General features: G+C 41.4%; 1 protein-coding gene across 2 annotated transcripts in view; it reads right to left on the minus strand.

Annotated features, from left to right (window-relative positions):
* The window catches only part of sh3pxd2b (SH3 and PX domains 2B), a 54,825-nt gene that overhangs the window by 16,559 nt on the left and 16,533 nt on the right, over positions 1–21,733 (minus strand). For both annotated transcript variants that reach the window (XM_067376379.1, XM_067376378.1), the window contains exons 3-4: positions 10,980–11,055; positions 5,322–5,398 (exon numbers count right to left, since the gene is read on the minus strand). In XM_067376379.1, coding sequence (XP_067232480.1) covers positions 5,322–5,398; positions 10,980–11,055 — 153 coding nt within the window. The remainder of the gene's footprint in view (positions 1–5,321; positions 5,399–10,979; positions 11,056–21,733) is intronic.

The raw sequence follows: 21,733 nt of genomic DNA on the forward strand, positions 1-21,733 counted from the left end.
ACGTTCCAGGCCCCATTGTGCTCCAGGCCTTTTATCCTCCTCCTTTCGAATCCTCGGATCAGAAAAAAATTAAATCTGCTCTACCCTGTGAGGGCTTTGGATGCTTACGTGCACAGAGCTGCCCTGTGGCGTAAATCAGATCAGCTGTTTGTCTTTTATGGGTCCCCTAGGAAAGCGGGCCCAGCATCCAAGCAGAGGATGAGCAAGTGGGTGGTCGAGGCCATCACACTTCCTTATGAAGCGGCCGGTCAGCCTTCTCCATTAAATGTCCGAGCCCATTCTACTAGGGGTATGGCGGCATCAAAGGCTTTGATGTCAGGTGTATCTATCAATGATATATGTGATGCAGCTGGATGGTCATGCCAGCACACATTTATCAGGTTTTACAACCTTGATGTTGGCTCCACTCCGGGGTCCTCTGTTCTGTCAAGATAACTTTGACAAGTATTTGAAGCTACGGCACAGTTGGGATAGCATTCCCAATGCGTTTCCACGCAGCGTCGACAGTTCCCACGAAAGGGAACGTCTCAGATTACAGATGTAACCCTGGTTCCCTGAGTAGGGAACGAGAGGCTGCGTCTCCTGCCGTACCCCCTGCATACTTGCGAGTGCTTGCTTCAGACTTTTTCAGAAGATGGCGTTCTCTGCATCCGGGTATGCTTTATAGTTTCCTGGTCCGTGACGTCACCCGTCTCTGGCGTCTCGCTACGCGATTGGTTATATACATGAGTGCTTCAGTGACGACACCACGCAGAAGGTTCCCAATGCGTTTCCACGCAGCGCCTCGTTCCCTACTCAGGGAACCAGGGTTACATCTGTAACCTGAGACGTTTTCTCTGCAAAATTGTTGCAGTTTTTGCCATTTCCAGACGTTGTACTTAAACTCCTCCTGGATATTTAATGAGATCAACATCATATTTGGTCAGTCTAATCTAAATGGCTTTGCGACATTAAATTGCGAAGATCTTGAGTTTCCTCTGAAGGGCATGTCCGTGGCGGCCTGACAAAGTTCAATGTTTTGTCATGAAACAGGAAGTTGTTATAACTCAGGCATACAATGTCCGATCTTCCCCAAACTTCACGTTTTATTAGAGCCCTGGCCCGAAGACATCTACATGGCAATATTCAGTTAGTCATAGTGTCTTGGTGAGCTGCAGTGATTCAGAACATGTAAAATCACTGACATCATCCTCTAAATCTCAGTTTTATGCTTTCAAATCAGGGGCATGACATGAGGGCAGATGGGGTGTGTTTTGCACTAGGTCTTGATGGCAAGCTGTTTAGAGGTGTCTGCTTTATCAGCTGCAAGTCTGAAATCTCAATGACCCAAATGAGCTTTCTGCTTAAAAAAAAAAAAACAAACTTAAGTAGGCTTCAAATCTAGTCCAACATCAAATGCAGTGCCTTCTGGCTGACACAAGATGCATTTTGCTGTTATATATTTTGGCAGAGGAGCTTTTATTTAATAAAGCTGAGTGCTGCCTCGGTGTCCTTCAGATGGGCATTGCAGAAGGAGGTCCCTTCTGTCCACATGCTGAATTATGTCTGACCTGACAGGAATTTTAAAATTCAAACCTGGACACATCTGCTCAAGGTGCCCTTTTCTAAACTGGCTTTTACATTTAGCATTGCAGAGTCTGGGCCAATTTTTCACTGTTGGTTTCGTCTCGCCAATTACTCTTACAATTTGCCTGTTTGCCCAATGCTCAATTTTCTTAATGAACAAGGCGTTTTTATGGCAAAAACATGCTTATTTTATTAAGAGAAGAGACCATTGGAGGCTGTTTGAGGCTGATGTAAGATCTACCTCTTAGCATTGGGTTTGCATGACGATTGGATGGAAATGGATCTTATTCATGTCTGTTTCCATGGATATCACTGATGTCCACAGATTGATGTCTCCCCAGGGTACAGTATCTGACCTCCCCACATATTAGCATTCCCTGAAGACACTGGGTATATGGAGGCCAATTATAGTAAATGGTCTTTATTGGGTGCTCTTTACTGTGGGTGCATTACCTTGATTGTTTTATGTGAGTGGAAGAGAGAGCGGGTGAGAGACAGAGAGAAAGAGAAGCATGTTCATGTATATGCCCACATAAGGGCATGGGCTATGTTCATAAAGGAACAGGTTATTGCTCACTAAATACTGCAGTATATACTGTAAACTGCCTAACTATTTAAATAATGTCTATTACTGCAAGTGTTGTCCAGTTGTATCTTGGAAGCTTAACCCTATAAAGCCTACTTTAGCAAATCTGATACGCAAGATCTCTAAATTATCAGCATGATCAAAACTTGGCTGAAAAACAGCAATACTGCTACACAGATCTCTTTGATTTACTTCACAAGCTATAAGAATTTCATCTTACTTTTTGGCCATATGTTTTTCATCCTTGAGCATGAGCTCTTTATTGTCTATATTCATTTATATCATACTGAGCCAAAAAAGCCTGATGTTGAATACACTGACACTCAAATAACAAAACAAAAGCACTTTATGTATATTTTCTCTAATGTATATTTTCCATAAGGAACTGTTCAATTAAAACAAATATTTAAAGGGGTTTACAGGGTTAAATGGTTATTTTTCAAGCAAAGCTAAATAAATAAAAATAAAGCATTGTTTCATGTTCAACTTTTAGCAGTCTGATGAAAAAAAAAATAATAATAAAATGAAATAAAATTAATAAAAATTCAGATGACCAAAAACCATATTCTGAAGCAATCGCTATAAAAAATGCTGGGTTAAAAACAACTCAAGTTGGGTTGAAAATGGACAAACCCAGCGGTTGGGTTAAATGTTTGGGTTATTTAACTCAACTACTGATTAGAAATTACTGTATTGCTTGCTTAAAATGGACATTGGGTTGTTTTAACACAACCCAATCGCTGGGTTTGTCCATTTTCAACCCAACTTGGGTTGGTTTTTAACCCAGCATTTTTTAGAGTGTAAAATACCTTATTATCCAATAAAATGACCTCTCGAGTACCATGGGTTTCCACTTACCCACAAAACAAATATCTTAACAGCATTTCTGACCTTTCACTCCAATTAATATAGATCATGTTCCAGCATACAAAAATGTGAGTAGGTCAGCTGAAGGGTCATTCACACTGACAGTTATTAATTTGCTGGAGAGTCTCTGTGCTGTTGGTTGCTAATGGTGGGTTTTCCCACTCGACTGCCGTATCCAGCTGAATCAGGCCTTGAGCTCAGCTGTCTGCACTTAATGATATCACAAAAACCTGCCACATCAGCTTCAATTATCAACTCTTAGTGAAAATAAATGGCTTCAGTATCATGAAAGATTCAATCCCAATCCTCTTTGGACCTCAAGGGTTAGTTCTTTGTAATGCCTAATCAGAAGTGTCCGTCATAGTGTTCTTCTCATATATTTATGAGGATTTTGTGTCAGTGCGTCGGAAATGGTTGTTGCAGCAATAAGTGCACGACGAAAGAAAATCAATAAAATAGTCTTTAATTTATTCAAAATCCAAAAAGGAAACACTCAGGAGATCAAAGGAATTAGCTATTCACGTAAAAACACAGACAATTAACACCGAACAAACTGAAGGCTTAAATACAAGACAGGCTAATCAACACAAACTGAAACAGGTGCGTAACATGATCAGTAACCAAGGACACTAACTAGTGAATACGTGACACTGTTTTCAACTAAAAACTGAAAATTTAAGCATTTTGGCCATTTATTTAAACAACAATGGCGTTTTGGGGGCCTGAAAACTAGACGTTTGGAAACGGGTTTCAAAAATGCACATTTTATCATCTCAATGTTAAACGTTAGACCATACTTTTTAACGGACATAAATTTCTTATTCAAATACAGTATCTACTTATTTTACAAAAAATAAGTTTTAATTAGAAAAAAAATAATTGAATTTAAAAGACATGAATTTACATATTTTCATGATTAGGAGGACAGAAAAAATGTTGAAAGCAATACTGCAGAAGATAAACAGTTTTTTCAACCACTGGAATCAGTTATTCAGGGTTCAAAATTGACTGTCTAAAAGAACTGTCTCATAAGTCATTTGTAAATCAGACTGCAATGATCTGTTTTTCTTCATTTATGCACATCCAGTTTAGGCATCATTTCTTATAGCCAACCACAACAGCACTGATTCACCAGCTGATGATGACAGTTACAGTAAAACCCAACAGTCAAGTGAGAGGAAAAAAGGTAAAAACCAGTCAAGAGGTGAAATCCTCCTTCAACGAGTCACAGATCATGACCGCTCACACAGGCAACTTAAAAAAACCCCACTTAAAGCAACATTTTAAAATACAGTTTCCGTTGGAAACAGCCCTTTAAAAAGTCAACAAAAAGCCATGATGTGCTGACGAAGGCTAACTCAGCGCAGCTCCAAACCCCTGCCCTAAAGCAGACATTACGCTGCCAAATGTGGATTCCTAGTTTTTTTCCCCCCTCTTAACCCTTCTACCAAAAGCCCAACAGTTACTTAAGACGGAACAGTCTTTCATGATAAGGAAATACAAGTCACACAGCAGACCACTGTATAAAAGCTGATCTGAAGTTGTAGAATTAATATTTGATCTCTCTGGAGTCAACCTACTTCCTACTTCATTGAAAAATCTCTATAAAAATCTTATAAAGGCCAGTTTGTTGAATGGCAAGATGTACACTATCTTTTATTCAGCTAATGCATTACATTTATCAGAAATGATTTATCAAAATGTTTCTATTTCAAATAAACGCTGTTCTTTCTAACTTCCTGTTCATTAAAGATTCCTGGACATTGACATACAATGGACATCAAAGACAATTTATCTAGGAACATTTCTATTTTATTTTTTTCAGTCATTATTTTCTGAAAATCTTCCCAGTCAGAGCAGAGTAGCTCTCATATATAATCTGCACTTCCATGTATTCAAAGATTAGGTATGAAACGTGAGAACTTATGCCATTTGCTGTCACTGGCGTCAAATCTGATGCGACACCTTTTGATGTGCCATATTTGAATATATTGCACCTGAATGAGATTTGAGATCTATAGCAGACTACTATTATAGTGCTTTTGTGTCCTTTGGTCACCATAAAAGAAAAGAACAGCTTTCATTTTGTGTTCCACAGAAGAAAAATAGTCATACTGATTTGGGATGACAAAAGGGTGAGTAAAAGATGACCGAATGTTTATTTGGGGTGACTTCTGCATCATGGACTGGGCTGTGCATTAAAAAAAATTGTAAATGTAAACAATTGATATTATTAATTTTATTGTGTAAAAACAATGCTAATCACAGGTGAGATGGTTTGTTGTGTTGTTTGTTGTCTTACCCTACAGTACTCATTTATGGGTTTCAGGCGTTTCATGGCCACGTCTCTGATGTGGCTTCTCCTGAAGAGAATCTTTCCTGTAGGGAAATGAAGATGATCATTATAAACACACCCTCAATTCACAAGCATCTTCATTCTCAAATTCATCAGCACTCTTTACAGGCTTTGAAAGGCACTTTTGGGAAAATTTTGGGAATGTCCCTCCATGCTTTATGACCATTTTATCAGATGTTGGAAGACCACAAGCATGAAACTTGCCCAAACAAAGATTGTGGCCCATAAAACAATACCAAGAAATGAACACAAATGAGACTCTTAAGTTTTATGACTCATATCCTGCTGAACTAAAACCATATACTGTGGTCCATTTTTGCTGATTGTAATAAAAAAATTAAAGTGAGACATGTGGGAAAACAACTAGTCTATCCCACATAAGGCCCTAGGTCATAGATCTTTTAGGAATGGCACATTCAGAAAAATGAGGGTGAAAACACCTTGGTTTGTGATGTGGTGCGTATGTGTAAATGTGTTGAGTTAGTGCCCCAGACCTCATGAGCTGGGTAGGGTCCACACCCTCTCATAATGGCCTCAGATTAGTCAATTTATAACAAACCCTGTTTACACCTGGTATCACCAGCCACCTCAACTGATTCAATGATCCAAAATATCAAGGCAAGACAGACCATTTACACCTGATATTTTCATGTGTCTTCTGTAATCACTTTTGATCAGATTTCAAGGGGAGGGTCTTTTTACCAGAGCCATAGCTTAGCTTGTCTTAGCTTGTATGCATTAACATTCTTTTTTTATATCTGAACTGAAGAAATGGTTTTTGGAAATGGAATTTACACTGGCTAAAGGTCAGCTTACACAAAGACGAATATTCAGAATGATACAATTTGAATTTGAATGAATGGCTGTTAATGCGTCTGTTCAGACCGACATAAACATTTGCATGTCATCAACATGACAGTTTTTCCCACTCGAATGGGAACTCACACTGCGTCCAAAGACACGTCCAAAGACTCCAAACCTGCCATCAAAGCCGTTAAGAATAACATCAAAGCTGAATGGCAGAGCATCTGAGGCTGTGGGTCAGGCCGGTGGGGCTTTGCACACGATGGCGGTGTTGCAGTCCAACCAAGCCGACCTGCTTAAAGACCTGGATGATGGCAAAGGTCTTTCCCCTGAAGTGGTGATTGAGCTGTGCTGCACCACAGATCACCAAACAGACAGCTGCCGCGATCAGCCACAGAGAGACATCTGTGGAACAATCTGGTTGACATCTGGGAGAAAGAGAAACACTTTCTTCTCTGAGCTCTTCAGCACATCCATCGAGGTGGTGGTCGATAAGTTCAAAGAGGCGAGGGCATGGTCTGCAGCTTATTAAAAGATTAATACCGCGCCATTCAAGAACTGTGCCTCAAACCTTGGGGGATACTGGGCTGTCTGGGTCTGTGGATCACAGACAGGCCCAGAGTGTCGCCACTTGGGCTACTCCTCCTGTCAGGAGCAAGACACAAAAGAGGCGGACTTGAGGAAACCCAAGAAGGATTTGAGGGAGGTTATTGAAGCCAAGTGTGCAGGCAATAGAAATCCTCACCACGGAATAACATTTCCCTTCCTCCTCCTCCACACCAAATATGCTGGCTCTGCCAGCCACCTTGATAGCTGCGTTAAAGACTCAGCATTCTTGGCCTCCTTTCGCTATAAAGAGATAAGCTGTGATAAGCCGTCTTTGATTCTGAGCAAGCTTGGCCTCCTCTAATTCTAGAAAGTCATTCTGCTGAGGCCTTTGCTCTTCTGAACTCTATTTAGGCCAAGGATGGGCAAACTTGGTCCTGGAGGGTCACTGTCCTGCAGAATTTCAGTCCAATCCTAAACAAACACACCTGATACAGTTAATCAATGTCTTCAGGATTACTAGAAAGCTACAGACAGGTGAGTTTTTTCAGGGTTGGAGCTAAACTCTACAGGACAGTGACCTTCCAGGACAGAGATTGCCCATCCCTGATTTAGGCATTGATTCCAAGCGGGCTGGCTCTCTGTGGGCCGCCTTGGTAAACTGTCCTTTAGGGTGAGTTTGGTTTGTGGGCTGCTGTGATAAGCTGTATGCTAGGTGAATGTGACTGGCCTCTTCTCTCTCTGTTGAGCCCTCCGCTCACCTGAGCTGCAGCTAGATAGCGACATCAAGAGTGTTGGCTTTCTCTGGGCCACTGTGATGGGCTGTCAACTAGGTTGAACATGGTAGGCCTTCTCTCTTTGAGAGAGTAGTTTTTGTTTAGGCCTCTGCTCACTTGAGCAAGACGGTGAAGTGTGTTGGCTTTCTGTGAGCTGCTTTGATAAGATGTATCAAAAGGTGAGCGAGTTTGGTCTCCTCTCATTTTTGAGAGTCATTCTGCTGAGGCCTTCACTCTCCACAGGACTCGTCTCTGGCCCCTTAGTATTTGGCCAAGAGATGCTGATTTTGAGTCAGGCAGCATTGAGCTTTTAGCTCCCCTGAGGTCTGTAAGGGTTGAAACAGATCCTCCTTGTATGATGACAGGCAGAAGAACTTCAAGGACACCCGCCCCGGTAAGGAAGAATTAAATGCCGGGTTTTTTCTTCCATAGGTCATGAAGCTTAGGTTGTGGCCTTAGTGAATAGTCACTGACAGTTCCATGTTTAGACCTGAGTAAGGGATTGGTCACTGGCATCTAAGTCTCTTGAGCTTTTCTTTATGCATGTCATAGGCAGTTGTCGTAGGCCATTTAGGCATTCCCCAAACTGTATTTGGACGAAGTGTCTCATTCCCCTTCTCAGGGAACCATGGTTACATGCGTAACCTGAGATGTTTTACAAAGATATGGTCTAATCTCTTTTCCATTGCACTGCAAAGAAAACTGGCCAACTGAAAGTTGAACAGTGATTTATGTACCGGAGTAACTGCGGTATTTTTGCTGTTCTATTAATATCACTTTATCACAGAAAGTTTGCATTTTTATTCAGCCTATCTGTCGTTTTAATGCATTGGTCTGAACAGACAAATCACATGTAAAAAATGGACCAAATTTTTGCAACAAACATTTGTGTCAATGTGAACAGGCCTTAAATTGTTTGTGCACATGTTGGGGGGGGTTATAACTCTTTGACAAGGACAATTAGGAAACTTGACAATAATAAACCTGATGTTTTTTATAATGGAAATGTGCAATGATACAAAAAGTTATCCACACTATTAACAAAAAAAATTCATCCACTTTTTTTCATGCCCTCCTACAGCTAAAAGGATGAGTAAAATAAATTTTTTACGGAGGAATTAATATAACGGTGAAAATACTGGGGTACTTTTTGACTTGAAATCTTAAAACATCACGTTCTGGAATAAATATCTGAACAACATTCACAAGCATTTTGGTACAATGTGTGGTGGTGAGTATTGTTGATATTATGTGATGGTAATGACAAAAGGTGGACTGCAATCGCATGCTTTGACATGAGTGTGTTTACAAAGCTCACTAATGGATGTTGAGTGTGTGTACATTATGCTCAGCTAATTACAAGACTTTCTGTGTAGATTGTTGACAAAGTGCTGTGTCAGTAAAGCCCAGACACTTGTTAAATGGTTGTAAAGCTCTGGTATGTAAGACAACATTCAGGTGCTTTTAGACTGTCTGATCCACAAGCAAAAAAACCAACCTTAATTACAGCCAGATGTTCATTCTAAACAAATTAACTGTAACATTCTAAACTGGTTGTAAATGGTGTTGAGCTAGTGCTGAGGGGGTGAGCGAGGCACAACCTAACGCAGGGCTACTTGTAACACACATGCTACGATGATAAAACTTAGTGTATTTACTAGTTGCGTCAAAATTAAAAATGTTTGGAAGATATCACTGAATATTTTCAGCTCAGTTTTTAGTGTTAATTTTAAACGAGACAGATCTTCTATTATTTTAATTTGCCCATATTTGCCCTATGTGCTTATACTTAAGTATAATTTGCTTATTCCACGCATGGGCAAACACTGTCTTGCAGAGTTTAGCTGATAAAACTCACCTGCCTGGAGCTTTATAGTAATCCTGAACAGAGATGGTCTTATTATTGAGAGATATGAGGGTCTGTGGCTCTACCATTGGAAAAAGCATAATGACTAATTTGGATCATATGTGTGACAGTCAATCACTGTTTGTGGATACTATAGAAATGAATGAGAAGTGCCATAAACTGAATCATACCTGACATGCAATTGTCCGTGACGTCTCTTATAAAACTGCATTTTTTTTTTTTTCGGCGTTAACTAAAAATAGATCAATCCAAAACTAATGTTTAAAGGATTAGTTCACTTTCAAATGAAACTTACCCCAAGCTTTACTCACACTCAGGCCATCCTAGGTGTATATGACTTTCTTCTTTCTGATGAACACTGATATCCTGACGCATCCAAGCTAAGCAAGGTAATGGCAAGGTATTGGCAAGCAAGGTAATGGCAGTGAACACGAGTTCACGAGTATGAGCTTAAGAAAGTGCATCCATCCATAATAAACATATTCCACATGTCTCCAGAGGGTTAATAATGGCCTTCTGAAGCGAAGCAATGCATTTGTGTACAAAAAAACTGTGCCTTTATTTTATGGAACCGTGTGGAGTATGTTTATAATGGATGGATGTGGATGGAGACACTTTCTTCAGCTCAAACTCGTTGATCCCGCTCACTGCCATTATAAAGTTTGGATGCATCAGGATATTTATTAATATATTTCTGATTGTGTTCATCAGAAAGAAGTCACTCATATACACCTAGGATGGCTTGAGGGTGAGTAAAGCTTGGGGTAATTTTCATTTGAAAGTGAACTAATCCTTTAAGAGCAAACATGTTGAAGATTAGCCGATGGGCTCTTGATTCATTAAATGATAAGCTATTTCCTCACAAAAGCAGTTTAAAAAATGCCCTCTTGTCTCCTTCCCCAGTATTAGCAGGCGTTATGCTTTTTTTGGCTAAGGTTGCAGGCTTGCCTTCCAGTGGCCTTGTCCTGAAGACAATGATCAGCTTGTTCAGGTGTGTTTGATTAGGGCTAGAGCTGAACTCTGCAGGACAGTGGCCTATCAGGACCGAGTTTGCGCGAGACTTAATGAAATGCAGAAAAATGAAGTATACCTAGGCCAAATAATACATGGGTGACTGAACTTGAACTTATATATATATATATATATATATATATATATTGATATATATATATATATATATATATATATATATATATATATATATATATTGATATTTGCCTGGTTTTATTGACGATTGTTCCACAAGTAAATTGTAAGTATAAGTTAAGTTCAGTTAAGTATACTTTCAGTATAATAACTATTAAACTGTACTTAAAAACTACTACTGTAAAACTTTTATAACATAAAAAAAGAGTCAATTTAGTCCAAAGACGTACTGAAATAGTACGCTTACAAGAATTCTACTAGAATATAGATTTTGGAAAATATACTTGAACTTTACTTAAGTTTACTTAAAAAGGAAATTATAATTTAACAGCATTTCCTATATGAAAGCAAGAAATGGCAGCAAAGGGATTCCAAGAAGTGGCATAAGATATACAGTAGATCTGTGTATTTTCTGTAATCTATGACTTGTCTGTATGCAAAGGAGCGTTCTGGAATGATGTTTACCTGGTAAAAAGGGAATGATTCTGCGTTTTGGATCCTTCTGTCCACCTTCCACGGGGAATTTATCCAGAAGCTCCATCTGGACAACAATAAAGAAAAGCTTAACATCAACATGAAACAACAACTCATTTTGGTTCTGCAGTGTAAAATTTCTGCAGGATAGAAGAAAAAGTAGGGCAGGACTTGAATGAATCGATCAGGGGTTGACTGGATAGTGATAAACCAAACCTAAATGTGATTTTGCAGTGAAGCACCATTGGTCGCTGATTATAATCCATTTAACAAATGGTCCTTCCCCCTCTCTGCGTGGCCTGCTCTACATAGACCTACTGACATAGTGGAACATTTTTATTCCCTACACGTCCCTCCGTTTTTACTCCAGTCCACTTACAGCTATACGTTATTTTTCTTTGCTGGCACCAATTAACATTTTCCTCCCATCTGTAGAGATTTGGTTACAGGCCCTTATTCCAGTCCAAAAGCAGCTGCAGACCAATGAAATCACACCTGTGCCTTTCCAAAGTATGTTAAAGTAGATCATATGTGCATTTTACACATTCATTCACTAATGACTATAGCAGAGCTTGAATTCATCAGCTGAGCAACGTTTTCCAACGCAGCAGTTCTGAAATCCGAAAGGCCTAACAATTTACCCACAATGGTAAATGCTAAAGCTAACCAGTGAAAAAATAGCTGTCATCTTCAACCCAGCTCATTGGAAATACGTGCCTGTGGAGACACTTCTGCAAAGCGATATTACGTTGCTTAAAGTGCGTTCAGTTTTATCCAAAAACAAATGAATGTGCATACCAATAGTGTTAACAAAAGCAAAAGTAAGATGCATATACTGAATCAATTTTAGTTTGCTTCTACAAATCTTCAGTGGTGTAAATTATTTGAGTAAATGTGTACTTGAGTATCTTTTTGGCTACTTTGTAGTTGTACTGAGTATCAAAGATATTGGCAACTTTCACTCTCTACTTGACTACATTAAATGTACTTTTTACTCCACTAGATTTGTGATGAGTACATTACATTACATTTTGCATGGCACCTAACTTTTTCTGCAGCAGTTTATTTCTGCTATAAAGAAACGATATTGCCATCTAAGGGCATTATAGGCACTATATCTTGGCCGTTTTGTCTTTACTGACCCAAACTTGTCAAAAAAAGTTATGAATGTGATTGTGAATGTGACTGCATTAGCAGATGAATTGCGGTTATTTGATTTATTATATGAGGACATTGGATATTGGTATACGTATGGCCTTTATGTGCACTTGAACTCAACTGAGAGTTTGTAGACGTTTAAGAGGTTGTTGTGTCGACCTTGATTTATTGAAATTTTGAGGTGTTCAGCTTTATTTTGACTTTAGAAAATAAATGTCATTTCTCATCTTACAAATCAACTGTTTCTTATTTTTAATGGCATGTCTTTAGGTGTTGAGGACTAGTTCATCTTTGAGCCTACATTCAGCATGAGTAAAATACTTAAGTGATGTTAACATCAGATACTCAAGACTTTTACTCAAGGTGACTTGCAACTTGTAATGAAGTCATTTTGACTGTAAGGTATCTGTACTTTTACTCAAGTATGGATTTTAGGTACTCTTTACACCTCTGCAAGTCTTTGATCTCTTTTATCATGACTCCTGTTTCATGGGAATCAAACCCATGCGCTCCGCATCGAAAGTGCATTGCATTTTCCAGGTGAGCCACCAAGCACGATTACTACATCAGAAAAGCTGGTTTATGTGATGCAAACATCAAAACGTATTAGCTTACAAATCATGCATTGTGATGATAAAAGTGTTTTGAGGCCATAACACAGTATTGTGCAAGGAACTGTATGCAAATTGTTTATTTGTCAATCTGTCTCTGTAATCATAATTTGTGTGAAACTGTATGTATAGGTAGTTTTACAAAAATGTAGGTAGAGGAACATTTTTCCAATGAGCCTAGGTTTGGCATTTCAGATCACATAGTTATATTGTGTGATTAATTTTGCTCATAAATATAATGTGGATTTATACAGCATGTGTAATGAGATGCAAATGGCTGAGGGGAACTGCATGATGTAATTTCTGAATTTAAATAAATGACTTCTATATTGTGTAATTGAACAAGAAAAAAACAACAGATGTAATGAAAACTGAAAGCCTCACTAATCTTTAACATACACTTTTCCGTAAACAGCACTAAAGGAATGCACTGACACATTTAAATGTTAAACATTAATAGTGCCTTAGGTCTCACTCGTGTTTTTTCGAGACTAATGACGAAGCAAAGAGAGACTGTCATTATGCCAGACAAAGCTTTTACTGTTGTCTGCCAATTCATTAATCTAAGGAACAATGTCTTCTACTGTGACTCAGCACCATCTGAATGACGGCACATAGATAAAACTCTTTTTTTCCCCGCTTTCGCACAAATAAATGAGCTGCATTGGTCCATAACAGAGCAGTGTCTGCCTCTTCTGAGATTTCATTTTATAGCTCCACATAACTGTTTCAATAATAAAACCAGTGGTCTTCAGCAAGCCTGTGAGTCATATAAATGGCTTTGATTTTAATATTTTACATTTTAAAATTTTACAAACACTACCAAAAAAATAGGACACAGCTATTCATACGTCATTACTATTTTCAACATTTTAGAATAATAGTAAATTCACCAAAACAAATGGAAGTATGGAAATTATGAAAACAAATCTTCAATGTAGCCACTTTCACCTATATTTGCTTAATCACGCTCTTCATGATTGTTTAATTAAAGAATTCATTCTGCATTGTGTGTGTTGACTACATCATGACAGATATGTTGTGTCTTTAGTATTGTGTCTGTTGTTATAGTATACTGTATAGTTTGCTTGTTCTGTTCAGATGTAGATGTTTATGCTTGAGTAGTGAGTAGTTAATGCATCACATCTACATGGTGGGCCGCTCCATGTTGAGTAAAACAGCTTCTCCTAGAAAACTGCAAGTGTTTTTTGCTAGTTTCAGCCCGATGCAGTTATCATTTTTGTTTACATAGAAAATGCACTCACGCCCATCTGTTCACCCATGGTCTTAGAAAGGAGGTGTGTTCAGGTGCATTGTTGTTATTTTGAGGCAACTGTGTCATTGACCAACAAAAACCTGGTCTTACTCTCAATGGTGCAGTACTTTTTTGTTATTTTAAGTGCACATTATAGTAATACACTCCTATAGGCGGGAGCACAACACACATACACTCTGCTTATTACACACACAGGGACGCGCAGCAGCACACAAACATATAACATATTAAAAATAAAAGGATTGCTCTCCGAACAATCTTTCCGCTAGCAATGTCCGCCATGTAAATAACGAATCCGCCATGGTGCAAGTGCAATTGGCTTTTAAAGGGAATGGGAGAATGGACTCTGATTGGTTTATTGCACGGTATGCCCAAAACACACCCATGACTCATTAAGAGACTAGGTACAACCCTTTTGGACCATTTTTTTCCATGGTTAAACTAGCAAAAGTGGATTCAGGACATGCTCTAAGTGCACCTGCACCATGCGCTTCAGACCATGCGCTTAACAAGGCCCTTCATCTCATGTGAGTGTACATCATTTTAATGATATTTTTCAAAAGTGCTGTTTATTTATTTATTTTTTTCATTTGCAAAAAATTACTGAGTACCCCTCTACTGTAGCTTTCAAATATCATTGCCTTTTGTGACCTCAAAATATGTTGAGTTGAGACGCATCGAGCCAAGATTTATGTCAATGATGGTACATGGAAGCACAAATAAAATTGTAGAACTACTGCAAAGAGCTTTCAGTTAACCTTGGCTTAAATATAATTGTAACGAATCATCACTCGACATGGGATCCATTTAGCAGGCTTTATTGCAATATTCGTGGTCGTACAGGCAGGGGTCAGAACCAGCAAACACAGCAAAGTAGAACGGGCAGAATCGTAATCAGAGGCAGGCAGTAGATCAGGGTCACAAGCAAGTATCACAGTCCAGAGAACAGGCAACAAGTCAAAAGGTAGGCAGCGATGAATCAATAAACGGTAAACAGACAGGAATGGCAACGGGAGACAAACAGGGTATATAAACGCTCAGAAATGATAGCCGGGGCAATAATCAAGACTTCGCGGTGAGGTGGTGTATGTGTGAGTCCTTTATAGTCCAGGTAATGCGTATCAGCTGGGTGTGGTGATTAGTGTGGAGTGTGCATGACTGTATGTGGCAACAGGTGATTGGTGGAGTGAGTGCATGTGATAGACAGGGGGAATGATGGGAAATGTAGTCCGAAACTTGACAGGGGCAGACGGTGATCGTGACATAACGCCCCCCTCCCGGAAGGCGCGACCTCGCGCCGTAGATGACACCAATAAGGGAGGGGGGGTGGGTGCATTGGAGATTAAACAGCTGACAGGAACGGAATCTCCAATGCAGGTTCCAGAACAGCCACGGCAAGTCAGGTGCTACGGGCAGCCACGGCGGGTCAGGTGGCTCAGGCGGCCACGGCAGGTCAGGTGGCTCAGGCGGCCACGGCAGGTCAGGTGGCTCGGGCAGCCACGGCAGTTCAGTCGGCTCGGGCAGCCACGGCAGGTCAGGCGGCTCGGGCAGCCACGGCAGGTCAGGCGGCTTGGGCAGCCACGGCAGGTCAGGTGGCTTGGGCAGTTCAGGGACCGCTGATGACCGCGGCCGTGCAGGGTTCCCACCCACAAACTCCCCACCCCTAGGTATACTGCCCCCCCCCAAAAAGTTCTTAGGGATTTCAGCGGGGCCCGTCGCAGGTTCGTGGGCAAGGGGTTCGGGTGGCGGCGGCAGGGCCAGGCGTGTGGGTGAAGCCGTCAGGGCAAGACTCCTGAGTGGCGCCGGCAGGGCTGGAAGCGTGGATGGCGCCGTCAGGGCAAGACTCCTGAGTGGCGCCGGCAGGGCTGGAAGCGTGGATGGCGCCGGCAGGGCTAGAAGCGTGGATGGCGCCGGCAGGGCAAGAAGCACAGGTGGCGCCGGCAGAGCGAGGAGCACAGGTGGCGCCGGCAGGGCAAGAAGCACAGGTGGCGCCGGCAGGGCAAGAAGCACAGGTGGCGCCGGCAGAGCGAGGAGCACAGGTGGCGCCGGCAGGACAAGACGTTTGGACATAAGAGAGGGAAGAACAGATGGAGCCTTCCTCCTCCTTCTCCTCCTCTTACGAGGATGAGGCGATGGTTCACCGACTGGAGCGGTTTCTGGAGCAGACTCACTGGCTGAAGCGGACTCAATGGCTGGAACAACCCCTGCATCCTTGAGCACCGCAGGGGCGGCCATCTTGCCCGTGGGCACTGGCAAAGCAGCCATTTCGTCCATCGCGTCCAGGGTGCATAAGTCCACTGCAACCGGCGAGCTTGAGAGCGTTGAAACCGGCGAGCTTGAGAGCGTTGAAACCGGCGAGCTTGAGAGCGTTGAAACCGGCGAGCTTGAGAGCGTTGAAACCGGCGAGCTTGAGAGCGTTGAAACCGGCGAGCTTGAGAGCGTTGAAACCGGCGAGCTTGAGAGCGTTGAAACCGGCGAGCTTGAGAGCGTTGAAACCGGCGAGCTTGAGAGCGTAGCAACCGGCAGTTTTGAGAGCGAAGCGGCCGGCTGGCTTGAGAGCGACGCGGCCGGCGGGCTTGAGAGCGAAGCGGCCGGCGGGCTTGAGAGCGACGCGGCCGGCGGGCTTGAGAGCGACGCGGCCGGCGGGCTTGAGAGCGACGCGGCCGGCGGGCTTGAGAGCGACGCGGCCGGCGGGCTTGAGAGCGACGCGGCCGGCGGGCTTGAGTGCGAAGCGGCCACCGAGCTTGAGAGCGAAGCGGCCACCGGGCTTGAGGACGAAGCGGCCGACGGAGACTTGGGGATGCCAGCTGCTCGGACTGAAATCAACGGTGGATCGGTCACACTGGAACGCAACCCTCTCCACTCCCGGACTGATCTAGAGACCTGACGTGACTCTGGGCGATCAGCGGCGACGTGACGCTGCTCTGGGCGATCGGCGAAGGCATGGCGTTGCTCTGGGCGATCAGCGAAGGCGTGACGTTGCTCTGGCGATCAGCGGAGACGTGACGTTGCTCTGGGCGATCAGCGGAGACGTGACGTTGCTCTGGGCGATCAGCGGAGACGTGACGTTGCTCTGGGCGATCAGCGGAGACGTGACGTTGCTCTGGGCGATCAGCGGAGACGTGACGTGGCTCTGGGCGATCTGCGAAGGCTTGACGTGGCTCTGGGCGATCAGCGGAGATGTGGCTCGGTGTTGTTATGGTGGTAGCCGCCATTTTGTGAATGTCCTTTGGCGCAGCGGCCATTACGTGGTTTATCTCGGTGTCGCATTCCTCCGCGACCCCCACGGTAAACGGAGAACCAACAGTCAATAACACATAGTCCAGGAAATGACTGAGAGAAGAACGGGGTCCCTCACGAATTAATTGTTCTTTGAGTGGTTGGTTGACACCATCGCAGAAAAAGTCAATAAGTGCACAGTCAGGCAGATCTGAATAATATGCAATGTTCAGGTATTCTGTGATGTAATCCTCCAGTGATCGTGTGCCCTGCGTACTCCACAACAACAATTGATTGATGTCCATACCGTGTAGAGATCCTCCGGGAAAGCTGCTGGATCGTGGTGGCGGCGAAGTCTTCTGTAACGAATCATCACTCGACATGGGATCCATTTAGCAGGCTTTATTGCAATATTCGTGGTCGTACAGGCAGGGGTCAGAACCAGCAAACACAGCAAAGTAGAACGGGCAGAATCGTAATCAGAGGCAGGCAGTAGATCAGGGTCACAAGCAAGTATCACAGTCCAGAGAACAGGCAACAAGTCAAAAGGTAGGCAGCGATGAATCAATAAACGGTAAACAGACAGGAATGGCAACGGGAGACAAACAGGGTATATAAACGCTCAGAAATGATAGCCGGGGCAATAATCAAGACTTCGCGGTGAGGTGGTGTATGTGTGAGTCCTTTATAGTCCAGGTAATGCGTATCAGCTGGGTGTGGTGATTAGTGTGGAGTGTGCATGACTGTATGTGGCAACAGGTGATTGGTGGAGTGAGTGCATGTGATAGACAGGGGGAATGATGGGAAATGTAGTCCGAAACTTGACAGGGGCAGACGGTGATCGTGACAATAATTGTATCATATAGATGATTTGATAACACTTTGGAATGGGGAACACATATTCACTACTAACTATGACTTTTGCCTCAATAAACGCCTAATTTACTGCTTATTAATAGTTTGTAAGGTAGATGTTGTAGCATTTAAGTTCAGGTATTTGGCAGGATTAAGAATGTAGAATAAGGTCATGCAGAATAAGGAATTAATATGTGTTTTATAAGTACTAATATCCTAAGCTATATCCCAAGCAAGCTAATAAGCAACTAGTTAAAAGTGAGAATTGTTCCCCAAACTGTTATTTTCAGACTATTTTTGACACTTTCATTCCATTCCTCTCTCTCTTTTTGGAAGTAAGCAGTGTTTACATTTTGCAAAATACCTAATGTTGTGGTGCACAAAAGAAGGAAAGTCAAACAGGTTTGGAATGACAAGAGAGTGGGGAAATCATGACTCCGGGTGAACCAACTACTACTAAGACAGTAGGTCTTGTTCACTAACTGTGCATAAATACAAATTTGTGCAAGAAGTCTGTGTATGAACATTTTCACGAACAAATCATGATTCATCAACAACTTTCATACTAAAATATAATATAAATTTCCAGGGAAAAAAGGAAGGAACAACTGAAACCACATGTATGTAAATATTATGTACTCAGGGTGGTCTTAAAGACTCACAGGAAAAGTTGCATTATAGCTTGAGCTATGAAGGTCCTCTGGATAACACAGATACATGCATGTACAGCTGGTATCAGAGGTCTGTAATCTGGGTCTGTATAAATGGCGTTTTATTGTGTTTTTGTTTTTTATACCAGTTTTGAGAATGGTACACTCAGCATTGCTGAGCAATGAGCTTCTTCAGAGTGCATAAAACCCTTATCTGGAGATGGTTTGGGTCATGTTTTATGCAAATTAAAACCTTGCTCAATCAGAATACTCCAAATTCATTAACATTAGAAGAAAGTTAAAGGGACAGTTCATCCAAAAATGAAAATTATCCCATGATTTGCTCATCCTGAAGCCAGATGTATTTGACTATCTTCTTCCTTCTTTCAGATATTTAAAAATATCCTGGCTCTTCCAAGCTTTATAATGGTAGTGAATGGGGAGCCTGTTTTGAAGCCTCCACCCCACACCCACGGCTCCAGGGGGTTAATAAAGGCCTTCTGAAGCTAAGCAATGGGTTTTTCTAAGAAAAATATACACCAAGGATGGCTTGATGGTGAGTAAATCATAGGATAATGTTCATTTTTGGGTGATCTATCCTTTTAAGAGCAAATTCATGTGCGTGTATATATACGTTATGAATTATGCTCATTTATTTTTGTAAGAAGTTGCATATAAATATGAATAATTTGCATTATTATTAGTGAATGAGACTCTGTTTTCAATAAAAGAGAGTAAGTCAGCCACTCAGAGTAACAGTAGTGGATGTGAGGAACTGAGAAGAGAACAAACAAAAGCTGCCAATAACATGACTCCAGTAAATGTTGTTTATAGCAGGAGTTGAAATTCCTTTATGATAAATCCATACGATCAGATCTTCCACTGCTGAGCAAAGAGAAAAACCCTCCCCACATGACAGCCATCTATATCTAATGTGATGAGCAGATATACCTCTCTCTGGAGTTCACATATGCTAATCACATCCATATGTCTGAGAACCACGCCTGAGCTTGTGTTCAACAACACTTGAGCTGTTTGGACAAGTAAGCTGCTGACATGCAGCTGAATTCCTCTCAAAAACTTGCTTTCAAATGAGTTTTGCATATAACTTGTCTACATACGAATATCTTTACAAATCTGGCTGGTTGAAAGGGTGTCCAGATTTTGCAGAGCTGTAATCTAGTAAAAATTGCAGCTCAAATATACTATAGTTTTGAGTTTTAAAGTTTTTGTTCACAGCATAATAACATTACTTCTATTTGTGGCATTTTATAATGTTTATACTATTGTCCACACTTTTCACTGCTAGTGTCCTTTGTGAAAAAGAAGTGCACTTAATTGTATTCAATGTGCACTTGTGTACTTCAATTCTTTATTTTTTCCCTCATTTACATTACAGTTACTATTTGTATGTATGCCTAAACCAAGGTGCTGCATTAAAAGAAGGGTGTGGTGCATTAAAATCAGCATTTGGTACATTAAAATCATGCATGGTATATGTTAGGTGTTGATTTGGTTATTTTTTTTATATTTTAGATAATTATTATTATTAATATCACTATTCTTTTATTTATTTATTTAACTATTAACGGTATACATTATACCATTACCGTCCTTATATTAAGCAAAACATCATCACACCGCCATCATTCCATTACTGCTAAATGTTTCTATGATATTGATAATATTAATAACAATAATGTCAATAATAATTATAATAATGAAAATACTCACAATATTACTAAAACCTTGTATAAATATGTAAAATAATAAATGAATACAAAATTAATCAGGATGAGTGTGTCAGATTTGTAATAGTTGAAGGAGGTCTGATCAGGAGTGTTGTGGTTCCGATATACAGTTGTAATTAGGTGAAAAATATTCTAGGGAGATGTAGTCTACGAGCAAATTTTTCCAATGCGTTATGTGAATAGTGTTTCGGGATTTCCTTTTCAAGAAGATAGTGAGTAAGATGGCTAAGGCTACAAGGAGCATCCTTTTGTTTGTTATTTCCTGAATGAGAGTTGATAGATCACCCAGTAGACAGAGTAAGGGGGATAATGGGATGCGGCAGCCCAGAAGTGTTTAATGGGTGGGCAGTGCCATGTGGCGTGGATATATGTGTCCAGACAGTTTTGTGAGCAGTGTGAGCAAATTATTGATGTGAGTCTCATTTTAGACAGCCTTTCCCCAGTGTAGTGTGTTCTATGAGGAGTCTTGTACTGTATGAGCTGAAGGTTGGCGTTTTTAGTCATGGAATATATATTTTTACAAATTTGAGTCGGTATCAGGAGTAATCGAAAGGTCTTCTTCCCATTTAATTGTTGGTAAAGTTATGGTTTTATTTGAATTAGTTATAATTTTGTATGTTTTGGAAACTAATTTTTTCGGGGAGGATAAATTAACTAAATCTGCTAATGCGGTAGGAAGGTGAAGATTGATAGTTCTATTGTTGATTTTGGATAAAACAGCTTATTTGAATTGCAGATAATTCAAGAATTGATTGCTCCCGATACCGTACTCCTGGACTAAGTAGAAAAATTAAACATGTGTGATGCCCTTTTTGTTACGGTATGCTGGTGTAGAGATGAGGCAGATCACGGATTTCCACAAATAGACAATACTTTAATGAACATAAGCAAGGAGACATCAACATACGCTTAACACAACAGAGAACGGACAAGGAGTGAAGGGAGTGAGTGCAATATATAGGAGTGCTAACAATAGAGTCCAGGTGCAGGTGATCCGTGATGATGAGGAACTGACGAGGGAAGTGTGTGCAGGTGAGGAGAACAGGAGGATTCTGGGAAATGGAGTCCAGGGAAACAAGGGATCTGTAACAGTACCTCCCCCTCCCGGTGGGCGGGCGCCCTGGAGACCTCAAACCGGAGCAGGGGGAGGAGTAGACTGGAGTGGAGGTCTCCAGGGCAGGTTCAAAACCCATGGTGGGTCAGGAGCCGTGGGCGGCCATGGCGG

This window comes from Chanodichthys erythropterus, chromosome 22 (assembly GCF_024489055.1).
Source record: "Chanodichthys erythropterus isolate Z2021 chromosome 22, ASM2448905v1, whole genome shotgun sequence".
NCBI classification, from domain to species: domain Eukaryota; kingdom Metazoa; phylum Chordata; class Actinopteri; order Cypriniformes; family Xenocyprididae; genus Chanodichthys; species Chanodichthys erythropterus.